This window comes from Balearica regulorum, chromosome 2, assembly GCF_011004875.1.
Source record: "Balearica regulorum gibbericeps isolate bBalReg1 chromosome 2, bBalReg1.pri, whole genome shotgun sequence".
NCBI classification, from domain to species: domain Eukaryota; kingdom Metazoa; phylum Chordata; class Aves; order Gruiformes; family Gruidae; genus Balearica; species Balearica regulorum.
This window is the reverse complement of record NC_046185.1, coordinates 140,864,588-140,883,428: the sequence shown is the minus strand read 5'-3', so window position 1 is coordinate 140,883,428 and position 18,841 is coordinate 140,864,588. Positions and strand designations below refer to the sequence as shown.

Genomic DNA, 18,841 nt, shown 5'->3' with positions numbered 1-18,841 from the left:
AGTACTCTAACCTCTAGGCTGGGGTACTGGTGTTTTCCTTCTGCCTTACTGAATTGGGGAACAGTGAGCCAAATATAAGGGATTCTGACTAATGCAGATGTTGCTCCTCCTGTTTCTAGGTCCCAGTAGACTAGAAGAGAAGGAGGCTAGCATAGATATAAGGAAGCTCCAAGTGGATACAGATATCTAAGCAAAGAGGGAGGGGTCTTGTGGAACATTAGTTTTGGCTGTTAGTGCCTGGGGCTGCCAAAATCCTGGTTTAGACACATTAGTCCTTTCCTTTGCTCCTATTAGATGTTGACATTTATGAGAAAGTATTTTTATTGCCAACAAGTGCTGGGGACCAATATAGGGCCTTAAGCTACACCACTGAAGTCCAATGAAATTTTATTTCTTGATCCTTGAGTAAGTAGGAAGGGGCCATTTTTATTCAGGGTAATGATATCTGTTATTCTATGGTTGGCTTTTATATTAGCTGAATAAGCTGCATCTGATGAGTGAGAGGCAGAAGATGTCCATCAGTGTACTGTAAAAATCCTTGCAAATATACTTGCAAAGATGAGTTTTCCCATGCATTCAGGGAAAAATATTATTGATATACAGAGTATAAATTATCTAAGTTATAAATTATCTAAATGTATCTAAGTGAATTTCAAAGTGTACCTAAGCAGCGGTGCCTATAAATATTTTCCACACACTTAATTGCTAGAGCTGATTATACGTGGATGAAACTTTTCTGTTTTGCTTTGTTTTTTACTCAGGCTGATCTACAGCAAAAGAAGGAGCCAGCTCAGGAAGATTCTGACCTAGACCGCAAAAGAAGAGAGACAGAAGCTTTGTTACAGAGCATTGGTATATCCCCAGAACCACCTCTAGGTATTTAAGAGAAGCACAGTGTAAAGCATTCAGCTCTGCCACAATGAATGCATTCTTTCTATTAAAGCATGCTTGGCTTTTTTTGATTTTTGGCTGTATTAGTGAAGTGAACTCTTCTGTTTGAATGCCTGCCATACCATTCACATATACCAGCTCATGGCATTTTGAGTACTTGTCATTGCCAAAAACATCTGTTTCATTTCTTCAAGAAATTTTTGTGAACGTAATGCAGGTTGGTTTTGCATACCAGGAGTGATTTCTTTTCTGATGGACTGCGCCAGTCTCACATCTATCTGATGACCCACAAAATAATATTATAAATGCTATAATTCATTAGCCCCAAGTTTTGTTTCAAAAATTCAGATTAAGCATTTGCTAAGGAAGGAGGAGCATAGTCGTATGGGAACTCCCATTTATTTTCTTTTAAAATCAAGCAAAACTAGAGAGGGGAAATAAAAAGACAGATCACATCTATCATCATTACTGTAGACTTTAGATCTGGTTTCATGTGCGTGACCTCTTTTTTGGTTTTGATGTTTCTATTCTAGAATCTAAAGTCTAAAAATACATGTGGCAAAGTTTATAGTATCTGAATTTTGGTTACCTTGATTAAGTTCTGTCTCACTTATTGGGTGGCCCTAAAGTGAGAAATTTCCTTCCTTCCTTCCTTCCTTCCTTCCTTCCTTCCTTCCTTCCTTTCTTCCTTCCTTCCTTCCTGTGCTTTCTTCTCCCTTGAATCCAGAATCACTGTCACTGTTTTAGCTGCACTATTGGCCCCTCTGAAGGTGCCAAGCCTTGTCATTAAATTCATTGGGGCTGAATCTAGGATTTTACCCCTAGATGTTCTTGCCTGTAATATTTAGGGAAAACTCCAAATTTGACAAAATACTGAAGCCTTGATTTAGGAAAGCACCTTAACAGATGCTTGGCTGCCTATCCAAGTAGACTGTGACATTCTGAATTGGGATTTCAATTCACAACTTGCATCAACCAACATTTATTGAGAAAAGTTACTATTTTTATAAGTTATGATATAGTGACTGAAGCTTTTAAATACCACTTCTCAGAAGAACTGTCTGACAAGTAATGGTTAGGTTATTTTTATGTATCATAAAATATGTTTTGTAAATTACATTGTGATATTATAAAATCTGATACATTTTTAATTTTCTAGCATTTAAAATACTAATTTTTATCTAAAAATGAGGATATACTTCCTTATCGTATTATTCAATAAGCACATAGATTCATGTTGCAAATTAAAAATTCTTATCTTAGTTAATTATTTTGTGTTTGGTACTATCCAAAGAACATGAAAATTCACATATAAGATGGTTCGTTTTAGTTAAAGAATAGTATTTTGCCCTCTCTCATTCCCTGTATATACATTCACAATTAATATACAAAGGAGGCTTCAGTTCTGCCTTCAGATCCGCATATGATACCCAGATCTCACTGTGAACATGGAATACATAAACAGCCACGCCATACCTGTAACCTGCCAAAGGGCTGTCACAAAAATGAATTCACTTTTCATGCTGCAGTCATTTCTGTGACAGTCTCTAGTGAGAATCTGCATGAAATGTTTGACCACATGGAAAATCCAAATCTCTTGACAGGTCTGTCATTATACATTATAAAGCATAACAAAATAGTTTAAAGTTTTACTCCGTTAAATCTATAAAAGGAAATGCACATGATTTAAACCAAATGGGAAACTTTGCTCTTGCATTAAAACCCCTTTTTGTGTTTTATTCAATGTGGCTGTGTTGAAGAACAGTTGCATTAAATCTTGACTGGAGCCATCTCTGCATTTTAAATATTTTTGAGAAGCCATTTTAAAAGAAATCAGGATATTTTTACTTTTTTATTTATTATTTCCTTGCTGAAGAGCTTTAACTCGGGCTGACCTTGAGCTATGAACTTCCTTTCCTGTTTCAGGAAGCAAAACTGCCTTTGCATGAAATATGCTTCAAAAGCCCTGGCAAGCCAAAGAGAAAATCATTTCTAGAACTTGGACAAATAGCATCTAAACCGAGGGAAAATTTCCTTGAGTGTTGAAATCATATCCCACCCAAAATGGAAACTTTATATGACCTAAATCACTTGACAAACATGATCGCTGAGCAATCTAATACATATTCTCACCATCTTTGGGAAATGATTTCAGCTTAGCTGGATTTCCTTATTTAGCTTTTATTTTTGATGTCATATCCACACTGCAGTCTTAGACCATATCTAATGGACACTGGCTTTTGATTTAAATTCAAAATTTGAAAAGTATGCTTGTTCTATTGCCTACTTGACTTTACCAGAAGAGTTCACTTAGTTTTTCGACAAGACGAGCCCCTGATATTTCCTCATACTTTTAAAATCTTCTGCAAGTCAACTTTAAGCTATACTCAAGAAAACAAGTGCTGTTTTATTTCCACAGATATCTCCTCCATTGATTAGCTGTAGATTCCCATTGGGCTTTCAGTCCTGTCTAAATTCATGTCAGTCTTAACACTTCCAAAAGACTTAAAATTCACTTGACTCTCTTCCTTTTCTTTTTCTTTCCTTCCTTATTTGCTTTCACCATTTCAAACTCTCCTACTCATTCATCCACTATCATTTTGGTCCATTGGTTTTGATTTGTCTGACACTGCTCTTCATCAGTGCAGTCGCTGCATGTGTTAACATGGGATACCTGTTATTTTCATTATTTAGTCCCAACCCCTATGTCTCCCTCTTCGAAATCAGTGAGCACACCCAGTGACGCAGGCAGCCAGGACTCGGGAGATCTGGGACCCATAGGAAGGTAAGACACAAGAGTCGGTAGCATTGAATAAATGTGGGTTTTTCACTTTGCTCTTACTTTCCCATTTTTACCTTTGCTTCTGTAAATGAGAACATGCTGTATCTAATGTGTACTTTTGTTTCTGCATTTTCCACGCTGTGTTACCATCCAGTGAGACTGATCTCAGATGGGAGGTAAATAAATGCATGCAGCAAGCAGGTCTTAAGCCACGAGCCGCACACCTCATATTGGAAGCAAGAACAGAATTTACGCTTCTAAAATAGCCCACAGAAAGCTGTGAATTCTGTGTGGATATACACTAAAAACAGAGGGAAGTGCCCAGTGGTAGAACCTGTTACTCATGTGAGTTATGTTTGCTCACGTAACCAGTCCTCTTTGAAGTCCTCCCAGGTGTAACCCAGGCTGCCTCGGGTTCTTGCGTGGCTGCTCATCGCAGTGTGTGCCACTGACAGGATCAGCTTGTAGAGAAACAGGCTGAAATACCCCGGGACCCACTGGCAATGCTGCCTTGGAAACTGTGGATATCAGAGAGTTTTATGCAGAGTGGGAGGGAAGCAGCTCTCTTCTTGTTGGACAGGGGTGGTGGGGTGTGTGTAAGGGATGGGCAGAAGACCAACCTTCTTATCTTTGTTCGTACGGCTGAAATAGGAAGTGAAGTGGCAATCCCAAAATAATTCCTGCTCTGGAAGAGAAAAGAAAGGAGGATGCTGCTGGTAAAGGAGCGCATGTTCAAGGAAGAAGAGGTCCAAGCAACTATACTGTATATTTTGAGAAATATGAAACATGAGTCCTACTAGCTCTTTCTTTATCAAACTAATTCAACATAAAGCTAAGCTGTCAGCTCATCCAAATCTGCGAGCCAAGACACTGTTAATGACTTGAGAACACAGCGATTGCTCTCTGCAGTTAACAGTTGTCAGGAGTAGACACCATACCTCTACAGGCATCAACACTAATGTCACAGAGCTTCAGATTTCACCAGATCACCAGATTTCATACCACGCTAGCCTTCTGCTTAGAAAAATCACACTTCTGTAAAATGAAATTATATTGTGTGCCTGTTCAGGCAGATGCAGACGCCATCCGTTGTGATGTGGAGGTTGCGCAGCTGCTGCTGAAATCTGCTCAGCCCTTCTCCCAGATCTGCTCTCTAGAAGAAATGGAAGTTGTTAAGTAGGAAAGCCCTAGCCTGTAAGACATGGTGGTTCAAAACACAGAGAATAGTGTAATGCTACATTCATCAATAAATGCAGTACACTTCAGCAAATCAAAGTACTTGGAGCAGAATAAAAATTGTTTTTAAGCAAAGCATAGCCAGCTGTTCAGGATAAAGTTGTTTCCCACAGTCCTACATACAGCTATGACAACATTGGCTGGAGACATCTAAATTCCAGGTTTTCTTCTGAACCTTAATGGTGTAAATTTTTTGCTGTTAAGATAGTGGAATGCCCGTGGAAGAATTTATTTTACTCTGACCCATGCTAGCACTTCAGATCCCTGTCAGCAACAAGCAATGAAAGCACATGACCACATGTCCTTCCAGAGGAGAATGGCGCTTGTCCTCTTCTTCACAGCTCGTGACATACTGCGTTGCGGACTTTCATTTTGGACCCATTTTCTGGCTTCTTATGGCCATAATAGGAATTGCGTGGGAATCCCCAGACCTTGCTTGCCATCCTCTGGTATTGAAAGGGCTGTGTTTTGTGCCAGGAAGGCCGCTTGCAGGTGTTTGCCTGGAGCGATTGGTTTGTGGTAATGGCAATTCAATGATGTCTGGTCCAGGACCCAGGGAATCTCTGTAACCTGTGGATAGTACTGGGTGGCAATAAGTTTGTCACTGGGTGCAGGTAGATGTGCTCAATGTGTGGTTGTGTGAACGAGTGCACTCAAGCACGCATGTGTGATGGAGCAGTCAAAACTGGAGAGCAGAATGTTGGTAGACCTGTCATTACAGCAGGTAAAAAGCATGAAATCACCTCCGCTGTTTTCTCTCTGAGAGATGCCCAGACCATATTTCTGACTTATTTTGACTACTGCGTACATGAATACCTATCTGCGTAAGCAAGGTTACTCTGCTTCATTTTAATGCATCCTTCCACCTCGCTCTCTATGATGGAGGGCTCTTTTGCTGGATCCCCTCTCATGCCGTCATGCTTGTAACATCTTCCCCTTCTCCCCATTCTGCTGCAAACTTGCTGTACAACGGTAGACTGAGCACAGGCATTAGAGGAGAGCAGATTAGTTCCAAAGCTGCTAATGCCCCAGTCACGGCTCGTCTGTTGTTGTTGCTGCTAACACTGCTGCAGAAATGCCAAGCTCGCACAGGCTGGCAGAAATCCTGCATGCAGTCTGATTAGTCATTGCTGAAGTGGTCTCCAGAGGAAGATGCAGATATGAAAAAAAAAGACGCTGTGAAGTCATAGATATTGCTTCACTAGACGAGAGAGGCCCTGTTGAAAGCATTGAAGAAAGCAAGAGATCTTCATACGTTCCCATTTGAGGCAGCAGTTTCTGGTGCAGAACTAGGTTAGGTTCATACTTCTGTGAGTTGCTGGTGCTTCTGGTAGTTGTCAGACTTAATCTATGGGTCCCAATATCACCAAGTATATCTGAGGTATGTTTTGATGCGCAAGCACCTGTGACTTCTTACAGAACCGTACACGTAGTTTAGCCAGAAATCCAAGTTTCTGACATCCACTTTTCAGGAAGGACAATTGGTAAACTGGAGAGTTTGGACACTGTTAAGTATTTGTTATCCTGGAAACACAGACCTAATTCAATCTTACTTCACAAGATGAAAAACAACTGGTAACTTGCTCCCCAAGTATAATAGTTACTTGGGGAGCAAAAGGGCTCCAGCAGGCAATGGGTAAGAGCAGCACATTGTTTGGTATTGAAGCTGGACAAATATAAAACCAGAAAAGCTTTGTAAAATTTTAATGATGAGACAAATTAATCACTCCTAAATTTACATGAAAACTCTATTGAATCTTCCATCACTGGCCATCGCTCATTCAGGATAATGTGCCTGCCCAACAGGCAGATAATTGGTCAAACAAAAATTCATTCAGAAAAGTCGTACAGCTTTTTTTCTTGCACAGGAAGAAAAGCTGCATGGTCACAATGGTCCCTTCTGCCATACGATCTGTAGACTAGTAGTGCTGCTACCGCGCAGGACCATTGTCCATTATCTCCAGCACAATAGCTAGAGCAATGTCATCTTTTCTCTGATGCCATTAAGCTTATTAGGGGAAGGTGTGGGGCGGACTGTGTAATAGCACTAAGTTATGGAACCATTTCTGTCCTGTGTAGCCCAGGTTTGTATGGGGGTTTTTGCTGCTTGATCTTTAGTACCATGTTGCTATTTGTCATTGTCTTTTCACTAGGGATAACACTAGGTTTCAGGAGCGTTCCAGCTTCCCCCTGAGCCATGACAGCAACTGCAAGAATGAGCAGATGTTAGATGAATAATGGTGCTAGAAACTACTGATGGTTTTCTTTGAATGCTTTCAGTTGGACAGGAGAGCCAACTTTTTTTTTTTTTTTTTTCTGATCTTGGGGATTAATTCTGGGTAGGCAGAGGTGTGTTATACTTTGATTCTGGAAGATTTTACCATAACTACGGGCTTAAGAAATAGATTTGGTATGTGGTGCTCTTAGTTACCAGGTGGTTCTGAACAATTCCTTAGAGCCCTGTTGTTAGACAGCGAGCAACTTGTCTGTCTCCACATTGTTTTGCACACCCCACCTCACTTTTCTGATGGCTGTGTTGCTTGTGCTACACAGATAGGACAGGAAAATTACATCACAGTCTGAACAGATACCTGTCTCTGGATGGATGGGTTCCTGGTTTGCAAGGCTTTCTGTTATGCTGTATTCAGACATGACTCATTTTCCACAAGACAATGTTGCAGGATCTCATGAAGATTCTCCTTGGAATAGAGTATGCTTGGCTCTTTCAAGATAAGTATTTTTTGTTTAGTATTTTCTAAGCACTTTGTTGATGCCCGGTGTCCTGTTGCAGATGGTCAGCTTATACAGACATGCATAACTGAAATGTGGATTTCAGCTAACTAGATTTGAGTAAATGTTGAGTAGAAAGAGGCTGAGGTAAAAGCATTTGCCGAGACTCCTGTGCTGTAGCATAGTGTGAACACAAATTTGCCTCTCCAGGGCTATTAATATGAAGCTTCTTTGCGATAACTATCTCAGCCCTCCCTAGCAGATACTCTGAACTTTTGCTACCTTAGTGTGCCAGAGAGGATGCTAGCTATTATAGTGCAACTGTCATGAAACGGCACCCATGGAGAGGCATGTTTTACTACTCAGCATACCTTAGCCATTCATAAATCTCATCTTCTCAGCACTCACAGCCATAAACTGCATGTTTGTGTCATCCGGGAGACTACACAAGGACAGACCTTGTACAGTACTTCAGAGCCAGGCAGTGCAAAACCGGGTCTTCTGGGCTGAGCCAGCTCTCTGGAAAAGCCCCGGTGTCCAGTCACAAGTAAAGCCAGAGTACAAGTGTTGGTCTACGCTTTGCCTGCCGGCTCAACATAAGATAGCAGAAACGTATCTGTGCTGGAAGGGTGCGCTCCTGTGGCTGCGTAGCTTTCATGTGCTAATACTAGCCTGCATTCATATGAATTCTTGTGTTATCTGCAGGGTGTCCGTGTGTTCACTCTGGCGTATTGCACGCTTGGAGGAGTTGCATTTGTGGACCAAGGTGTGATTTATCTGTATGGCCCATTTTTTCCCTGCATCCTTCACTGCTTCTGTATGTTCCCAGCTAGCTTTATTACCCTACAGTGACAGGTTTGCACGGTAGCATCCCATTTGTTGTTGAGCTGGGTGGTGTGTGTGTGCGTGCAGTGAAGTGCCATGCGTGCACCACTTCCCTGCGTGCATTTTGTACTGGAACATGAGAATCCTATTAGGCTGCGTATAAGGTTTCCCACCTTCCATCTGCTCATTAAACCGCACCAGGCTCAGTTGTCATGGACGTGTAAAGGTTAATGGTTGCCATTCTTTCTGCAACAGCTTCATCTGTGCTGTTTTACTTTCTAACTTGCATATATTGCTGCCCATACATTGACATACCTGATTATTTTATGGGCTCCTGTCAAGACAGAGATGATGGGAAGCATTCTTCATCTTCTGGTAGCTTATTTCATAGAATGGTGATGTTTTATCTGCTGTAAAATAATACAAGGTGGATTATTTCATACTATTTCTCTCACAGTCCATTGTTTTTTGGTGGGTTTGCCTGGCTACAGCTAATGATTGTTCTTACTTGGATTATGGCACTGCGTAATACATAGCTTAAATGCTTCTTACCTGAATTATGTTGTCGTTCCATTGATATTGCAGTTTTTGAGATGCGTTTGATGCACTGAAATCAGTTAGCTTCCTTCAGTGTGTGACATTTACTTGCAGTGGACCAGGGTTAGTCCTTATTTAGATGAAGCTGTAAATATTTAATGAAAGTTCCAGTGAGAATGAGTTTGAGCATAGCATTAGACAGCAAAGAAAAGAAAAAATAAAGGGAAATCAGATTTCTCAAAGAGGTTTTGTAGCAGTAAAATGCCATTTTTTTTTTGGAAGTAATATGCTGTAGAAGTTAGACCACTCTGGAATCCTGATTGCCTTATCTCACCACAGGTTTTTATTTCTAGATAAGATACAGTATGTGAGCAATCCTAGAAATAGAACAGCTGTCTGTAATGCTGGAGAACTTCTCTGAGAAGCAATCTCACCTTTGGCTTTGGCTGTTAGCATAATTTTTTGTCCACTGTGTCAGTCCATCTTGCAGTTACTGTGACCTCTGAATGTGTTCCCAGTTGTATTCCAGAGAACGTGGTAGCAGCTGTCACATTAGGTTGGGTGTCATTAGTGGTAGAGAGTCAGGAGCATGTCTTCTTCTCTCTCTTTTGAAGTTTGCTGACAATATTAGTCTGCATTCATGTATGTTTCCATCAGATATGATTCTGAGTTGCTTCCCTTTACCAGGGCCACTTTGAGCCATTTATATAAAAGAATATATATGTAGTATAAAAAGAAATACATTAGGATTTTTTTTTCACTGTGTTGATGTCCACCCTCAGTTTATATTGGCCTGATGTAATTCCAGTCCTTTTTCACTGCAGCATATTATTTACTCATTTTTGTACAGTTATTAGGTGTTCTGCTCTATAATGCAATACCTAAACAGGCACAAGACTTGTGTTAATCCTGCATTGCTTCATGTCTGACTCTCAAACAGAAACATTTCTTGTTTCTCAGATACACAATCAAAAGGAAAGAGGTAGCTCTGGAGCATCTGGGCAGCGAGTGAGTCAGAGCGTGTCATTATTGTATTTACCCTTCTACAGTTTTGTATTTAATCTTGCTTATTGTCAGTCAAGTAAAAAAAGGCATCTCTAGTTAAGAAGTATGGTCTTGCCACATAATATTTGAAATCGGAAAGATTGTTTGCTGATCTCTCATGAGCGTATCTAAATGTCACCAAAGTCTTTAGGTTCTGTGCTTTTCAGGCTTTTTGCCTGAAAAATCAGACTTGGCAACTCAGCTTTTATTTTCACTGTTTTATTTTTAAACAGCTCCTTGTGTAGTACAGTAATATAACACACTGACAAGCTGAAGAAAGGGTATCAGAATGCCATTCTCCCTTTTAAATGTCTGTTTAATGAGACAGATAAAGAAGTCAAAGGAAGAAGGTGGATCCTCATCTCTACTTCATTTATACGGGAAGGTTGGATTATTGTAGTAGATGATTGCCTTTTACAGTCCATGCAGCGTATTTCCTATCTTCTCTTTAGCTACAGAAAACATCTCTTGTAGACGCTAACAAAACCATGTTTCTGTAAGATCTGCTAAAACCACTGCTAACATAACCGTATGGCCTAGGGCTTAGCTACTTTATCATTAAGTAAATGCATTTGACAGGTTCCGTGCCATGATGCTGTTTCATCACTGCCGCTCAGCTTTGCATTACCAGCATTTCATTGTGTTACTGCACTCACAAATGATAGGGATCCTTCTTCAAATGCAACCAGTACAAGTGGGCCTGTGTCGTATTGCCTCAGGAGCTGCAGCCGGAACTGTTATTAGTAGCAGGTTATTATTTTTTTATGGTGTTTTTTTTAAGATCAGTTTATATGTACAAAATGGCTTTTAAATGGCTGTGTTAGTGGCATATGTATTTCACAAATGGGCTGAGCCAAAGGAAAGCACAGAACAATGTAAAGACTCTAAAGGAGCTGCAGGAAAGACCGAGGGAAAATAATTACTTTATGGCGACCTTTGCTTGAATGGCGTTTTGTTCAGAAGAAGAAGGATTGTAACCCTGGGGACAGTTGTGTATTGCAGACATGAGTCTTTCACAGTGGAGAGTCAAGAGGAATGTTTGCTTGGTGGCTAGAAGCAAACGGGATAACCCGTGGGATGCTGGCATTGCCACTGTGTTTTGGGGGGTTTGGGCTTGGTACGGGATGTTTGCCATGACACGGTAAGGCTGAAATACGCACCCCAGCTGTTAAATTTTTTCCCATGTAATTTACCATGACACCATCCTCAGGATCTCTTGGCACACGTGTTTTATCTTACAGTTTCCAACAGTGTTAGAGGCCAAATTGTGCCTTAAGCCTTCTTGACCTGAATCGTGCTGGCATCTGTGAAGGAGTGACAGTGTTGGCCTCCTCCCCTTGCCCGAGGGGACCCTGGCTGCCTCAGCCATCTTTCTGTAGGAACTCTCCTGCTTTTTAAAGCGATGCTGCAAATCTCTCATGCTTCCTGCCCCCAGCCCCTTTACAGGACAGTATTAGGGCGGGACGGTCCTCTTTCCATGGAGCGGGGGCTGCGTTGAACTGCTTGCACACATCATGGCATCTGGCCCTGCATAGGTCAGTATACAAGGCTGGAGGAAGACAGTTTCCTGCAGTCTTTTCCCTCCTTTTGTGCCTGCACAAGAAGAACCACATTCCATCTCCTTTATATTCAATGTATACTTAGCCCTAGATATCTGAAGCCTCTCCCTGCCAATTCTTTTAATTATTTTTTTTTTAGCCTATAAACACAAGCAGACACCTTAGGGATTGATATTTGGCAGTTGCTTTCAAGTGTCTGTATATATGACCTAGAAAGTAGGGAGTGTTTTTCAGTGCGTGCCAGTTACAAAGTCAGAATGGTCCATATTAATTAGAATCATCTGCAATCCTTTTAGCATGTGAGCCTGGGGCATCATTAAGGATTTTCATGCTTTCATTCCTAAAGGATAGATAGAGTTCAGTCCTCCAGATCTTTGATTATTTTTCTCATTAGCAAGCATCTCCATGCTATAAATTAAAGGAGAAGGAAAGATTGCCATTCCCAGGGTGCTTCATAAAATGCCTTAGAAACCTGAGCCCCAGCTGCATCCAGAAGAAAATAATATTAATGTATAAAGCCCCACTTAACCATTTAGGTTATCAGGCCAGCTGTAGTTACTTCTCTGTAGTTATTTCCAGGCATATCATGCATATATTTAGTTAGACAATCAGATGATTTTAGGGACTAAAACACTAATCCTCTTAAAACAAAACAACTTACTTGCTAAGGCCAGCTCGGCTTAAACAGTTCTCTTACGCAGAATTTCATCTTGATTTAATTAAATTGTGTGAGATCACCTTCTATGTTAAACTGTTTAACATAGTTAAACTAGTGCAGTTTGTGCATGTAGATGTTTTCTCCTTCACTAGCCTATTGAAAAGCCCCTCAGAAAAATCCCCATTCACAATGTAATGTTTAATCTGAAAAATTAAAAAGACACTCTGTGTAGCTGTGTCGGTAACTATTTTTTTAGGAATTTTCTTCAAGTCCCTAAAATGTGACTTGCTGCCACTGGAAAGATATTGGTAAGTCTCCAGATCAATTTTTTTTTTTTCCCCAAGGAATTTTGGAACGGTCTAAACATCCCATATTACATTTTTTATAAGCAAAACATTTTGTTTTTTCATTTAAAACTGATTTTGATTCAGAAATTTTAGTTGTCCTTTTTTACTTTAATAATTCAAAAATCAGAATAAAATTTCTGAGCTGGTCAGATATTAAAAGTCAGATAATTGGGTCATGAAAAATTTTGACTGTTGATGTTGTTAGAAATTTTGACATTTTGATAACTCTTATACCATGAGCTCTTGTTTCAACCTAGTTGTAGCAAAAATCTCATCCCCTTCTGGAATGATTTTGCTATTTCTGTTCATGCACATAGATATGTGTATTAGCACAAAATAAATTGTGTAAAGGAAGGAAACCACCAACTCTTCTTCCAGCGAGTAGCTACTGGATTTTAGCACTGAAGCAAATGTGAAAATTTGCTGAAATCTTTCACCTTTTTCTTCAGCTGAATAATACCAGACTTAAAAATTGTAGGTTCCAGCCATCCTGTTACCTCTTTGACTCCTCTGAAAGGCTATGGGCTGTCCTTCGTAGATCTGACTAATAAATGTAACTTTGACTTTTACGTGACTGTACCCAAAGCCCCTCCAAAAAGAAAACTTCCCTTATGTGCATATCCACGGACTCTGGATCGAAGTGTTCGAATGTGAGTACTGCAGTTCCTTTAGAGCATCCACAGGAGCCGATAACATGTAAAACTTCTCCCGCCGAGTTCTTCCCTTACATTTGTGATCATCTGAGTTCTATTTTGTCATGTAGACTTACTCTTGGTATAAAAAACAAGATTAAAATACTGTTTTAAAAAAGAATTTTCTGCATTTGCTACAAGAACAAAACAACTTGTGCCTTCCCCTTCCTGAACGTGTTTTTTATTAATGCACTTTCAAAATGACCGTTCGTGCTATCTGGCACTTACAGTAAATCTGTGTCAGTTCATAGGCTCAGCAGAAGCTTCTAACTATTTGACCTTCTGTCCTCGCCGATCCAGCCTGCTGCCCACAGTGACCCTCCTGGTGAACCGGCATAAATTCACAGACTAAGATTCCTGTAGCTATAGCATATAAATTGTGAGAATGACAAGGTTCATTACGCTGACAGGAGACTCTATTCTGTAATGTAGACCTGAATCAAAGGACAGGCTTTTAATATATCTAATAAGTTCAGCAGATTGGATTAATTTAACTGCTGATTTAATTAGAGGAAGTCTGTGAAATGTAGGAATCAACAAGGTGTTGGTCCTGTGATATGTCCTTACAGTTAAAGGCATGCCTGAATTGTTCATTCTGATTTAAAAGTCAAGTGGATTTTGAGAAATGTTAAATACATTCAGCAGCATAGCCTTGATTTTAAAAGAATTTTGAAATATATGTGTGTTTTAAATATTATTTGTACTCTTTTTTTAATAAATACACCTTAAAAAAAAAAAGACAGGAGTATTTTAAACTCGTGCCCTTCTGAGAAGGACTGTTATGGTTGCTAGGCAGCTGAAAGATAGAGCTCTGCTCTCGGGGAGGTCATAGTTGCTCTTTTTATTGGGGAAGACTGGAAGTCAGAGGTGTCAGCCTGCTTGGAAGTGTAAATGCAAACGCAAGTCTCTGGCTGTGCTCCAACGGTGGTGCCAAACTCCTTGCTCGCTGAATGTATTACGGCATTTCGTTTTATGATGAGCAGCCCAGCTCCGAACACAGGAGCCCGCGGTGAAGTCAGAGCATTAGTGAGCATCTTGTTGAGAGGCACAAATCCTCCCTCACTGCTGATAGCCATCTTGCTTATAATGTGCTTCAGAAAACAAGTAGCACAAGGAAGGTATTTTTCTTTTTGCCGGTCCTTTCAGAGTGGAACAGATCTGCAAAACAGAGCACAGATGGCAGCAGAATAGTGGCTTAAATGCAAAGCATCAATTGAGGCAAGTGGTACTTTTCCAACTCTGAGTAGTGGCTTTGAGTCTTCTTTTTCTTGATGTATTTTGTTTTGGAGATGCACTTTAAATGTACGACAAATATCAGAAAGTGAAAATTAGAGTGGAGAAAATTAAGATTATAAAAATCTAGAATGAAAGGAATAAACCAAAATAGCTTATCTATACACATATATATTTTTAAACATCTGCAGTAATTTCTCACCAACAGTTTCCTACTTCAGATTTTCTAATTAATCAACAGTAAAGTAAGAGCTTTGGAGAAACTGACACAACAAAGTGGGTAAAACTCTTTGAAATTTTATAGCTAAGTAATTATGCAGCCTTAAATTCATTCTGACAATATACAGACCTAAAACAAAGAAAAAGTATTTTTTTCATTTAAATTTCATTTCAATTACATATTAAACTTGCAAATAATAGTGGATTGTAATTTGGTGACAATAGTTGGTATCATATCAGAAAAAGGCATTTAAACACATCTTAAGCATTGTATTCTACTGGTGATTTTTAAATAGGTCTCATATCTCACAGTTGTTGCATCCAGTAATTTTAAGAATATGTGAGTTGGGTGGAACCTGGTTTTCAGTACATCATCCATGTGCAGGTGCGCAGTTCCTAGTATAAGCAATTCTGAATCTTTTGGAAATTGTAATCCAGGCCTGTATTTTAAGCATAGGGCTTCTCTTTGAGTCAAAGAGAAAAACAAGAATCCTGTTATTCTCTGCAATTTTGGGCTTTTTGGTTTGTTCTTTTTTCCTAATTCACTTCTTTTGCTAGTTGCATTTGAAGTTAGAATAAAAAGAAAGCAAGAAGCAGACTGACCCTTGCAGCATCCCAAGCAGCTGTCCTGTCAATGCCCCTTGGCTCTTCGTTGGGTGCTAGCAGGGAGATGGAAGGGGGAGCACAGAATCACACAACCGAGACTGGCTGAGGTGGGAAGGTCCCTCTGGAGATCATCTAGTTGCCCCTCTTGCTCAGAGCAGGGTCACCTAGAGCAGGTTGCTCGGTCTGTGTCCAGTTGGGTTTTGAATCTCTGAAAGGATGGAGACTCCACAAACTCCCTGGCCAGCCTGTTCCAGTGTTTGATTACCCTCACAGTAAAGAAGGTTTTTCTTATGTTCAAGTGGAATTTCTTTTTTTCAGTTTGTGTCCATTGCCTCTTGTCCTGCATCACCAAGCAGAGTCTGGCTCCTTCTTCTTTACTCACCCTCCCAAGTAACCCACCCAAGTTAGTTGGGCTGTCCCTCCCTGATTATTTGTGGACAGCCACCTCTAAAACCTCCTCATAGTTGCAGTCTAAGTTGGGTGCTTGGAACTGTTGCATGGAGTAGTCTCCTGTCCTTGTGTTTGTATGCAGAGAGCCCATGGTGACATGTTTCATTGCTGGAACACTTCATTTAGGTGCCTGAAGGTAGCATAAATACCCACTGTAATGTCAAGAACCTCTGCTACCCCAGATGGAGTAAAAGAGACTAGTCACATTTGTATCATTTTGGAAGCATTACTGTGGTAAGCAAAGCTGCTTTGAGACTTCATAAGCTTTGGGTGACTCCATATGCTGTGGCTGAATCCCTTCTTAATTTCTGGTCTCTCTCTTTCAGTTTAGTAACAACCTATGCTCTGCTTAATGGGATTGGGCTTTGATCTCTGGAAACCTCAGGGCAGCTTAATCTGTGGAGTCATGGCACACTCCTTCACTGTATTTTAGGGTTAGGGGGCATAACTATTTCCCACACAAAGGGTCATTTTAGGATGTTGCTGTTGCTGCAGGAGAAGATGCTGGGTTTGGGACCTGTCAGGTCTAATGGTGTTTCATTAGGGACACATATGGATATCTCAGTTCAGCAGATACCACGGGACTCAGTACACTGTCAGTGCAGGTTTCTCCTGGTCTGGAAAGCACAGCAGCTGTCGATGACAGGACATGCCAGAATATGGTGCTTGCTTTCCTCCAGTTCTGCTCGAAGATGTGATTTGCAATGCTGTAAAGAGATTTCTACCCTGCCAGAGGCCCCTTGGGAAAGTAGGGTTTGCTGTTATTTCTGTGAGTAGCCTTTGTCAAAAGCATGTCTTTTCAGGCCTGGTTGCTCTTGACCTGGGAAGGAAGAGTGGGGGCAGAAAAGAAGTCATGCAGAACACATGTTCTGCAGCATCAGCAACAGATGAGGGAGGATTGGATTTTAGCTTCAGGGAAGCAAAGTCAGAACTAAGCTGCCAGCATGTTGCACACTGCTTGAAATGAAAAGTGTTGGATTGGGGCACTTACCAGAGCCAAGTTGTACTGCAATCTGACCATGATTCCAGATATTAAATATCATTTTACGATGGAGATTTAATAAGTATATGTATTGGCACTGATGCTTTGCGTGTTTCATATACTATCACTGAGGCCAGACCCAAAGTTCCTTAAATCAGCTGAGAAGTTCTCAGGGATTCCAGACAGTTTTACATGACAGACTCCGTGCTTCGTTAATGCATTCTGAGGTTGGGAACTTTCCAAAAGAGTTCAAATATTTTATTTCATTTTTAGTTTGTTTGTTTTAGTCTTTTCCACATTTTTAATCTACATAATTGACATTATGCAATCAGAATAAAATCTTCTGGAAGTCAGGTTCCACTGAGCATCGTAACAGATGGCAGAGTGTGTGGTTTTCCATGGTAATAATAATACAGAAAAGGGAGTGCTTCTGTTCAAATTCCTTTCACCTCCCACCTGAAATTTTGCAATGGTCTCTACCCTCTTAAAACCATGCTCTGAATATCTCCCTAATGCTTTGGACATGAATTCAGAGTAGAAAAATGTAACAAGTTGCTTTACCATCCAATCCTTTAATAAATGCATGACATCTGGGTCTCTTTCTCCTGTTGGTTTCTTTCTGCAGGTTATTCCCCTACTGACTGGAGAAAAAGATGCACTGTATCAAAATGATCTGGTACTTTTTCAGTACAAAGAGCTGAAACAGCACCAGCATTAATACTGTCCTAAATATGAGAGAAAAAAATAGATTCTTGAGATCGTAATACAAAGCAAATGGAGAATACTAAAATATGCCTATCTAAAGGAAAAGAGTGAAAGCAGATCAGTTTAAAGAGATGTAATAACACTTATACCTTGTCTACTTAGTGCAAGATCTAAAAGCCCTCATTCCCTTCATGCTGCTTTAGAACAATATTTGGTAATAGAGCTTTTTATCCTACAGTCAGCCAAGGGCAGCCATTGTGCACCAGACGTGTAAAAGGGAGATAGATTGATAGCAGGGCTATTGTTTGTCACTATGTGGGAGACTTATATAGCAACCAGCTTGGAAACAATGTTGGGTAGTTCTGATTAAGGTAGTGTCCGTGCTGTCTGGGTGGTGGGAACGGCCTGATCTGGCTTCGTCCTGATCGTGCTGCTCATGCTCGGTGAGTCTCCAGGGACCCTTCCCACGCCGCATGCACTCGCAGGAGGAGGCTCAGCTCAGATGGCTTGCAGAGTTGTGGAAGGACTGGAACGTGCAAGGGAGCACTACTTTTCCCTGGCAGGTCTAGTGCTCAGGTCTCTTTTTTCCCATTAAAATGTTAAGGTAAAATGTTTTATATCTCTTCTACATAGACCTGTGTCAAAATCCACAGAATCCGTTTAGGGGGTCTTTCACCAACTTGTGCTCTCTGAAAGGGTCCAGAGTGGGAGCACCTGTGCCTGAGTGCTGACCTACCAGCCAAGCAGTTCTCCTGGGCCATGCATTTTTCCTTGGGCTCTGTAATGTTACTGCCTCTGCCTCTGTCTTTGGGTGACTGGAAGTCCCAAAGCTAATTTCAGTTTTCTTTTATGAAGAAGAAAGAAAAAAGAGGAGGAGTGCCTAATCCTTTTCTTCCTGAAGCAAGCTCTGGAGAAAGAACTCATGCACTAGATTTGAAAAAGACTGGCACTGCTTTTTCACTGAGATTTAGTGCCATTTCCTAATTGCCACTGAGAACTGTCCACAGGAGAACAAGCGGAATTGTAGTGCTCATCCAAACGATCAAGGAGTGTCATACGCTATGTCTGCTCATCACAAACAGATTAGCTTTAATTTCCTAGTCTGGATGACAGCACAGTCTATTCAACATCATCTTTGAGTTGCTAATCCTCAAAGAATCTATTTATTTCCTTTTCAATGTTATTGCCATGGAAACTGGCTAAATTGCAGGTCCAGATTACATCTTTACTGTTCACTCCCTTTCATATTGATCTGCAGACATTCTTCAGGTGCCAGCAGGAAGGAAAGAACAAATCAGTATTATTCCTTGAAACATCTAGTCACTTGCTGTGCTCTCCAGCCTCC

General features: G+C 40.6%; 1 protein-coding gene across 6 annotated transcripts in view; it reads left to right on the top strand.

Moving 5' to 3' along the window:
* The window catches only part of DYNC1I1 (dynein cytoplasmic 1 intermediate chain 1), a 193,093-nt gene that overhangs the window by 18,466 nt on the left and 155,786 nt on the right, over positions 1-18,841 (top strand). For 2 of the 6 annotated variants that reach the window (XM_075746142.1, XM_075746145.1), the window contains exons 3-4: positions 762-876; positions 3,586-3,676. In XM_075746142.1, the coding sequence (XP_075602257.1) occupies positions 762-876; positions 3,586-3,676 (206 nt within the window). Of the gene's footprint in view, positions 1-761; positions 877-3,534; positions 3,677-18,841 lie in introns of all 6 variants that reach the window. The other 4 variants (XM_075746144.1, XM_075746146.1, XM_075746143.1 and 1 more) reach the window with 2 other exon arrangements.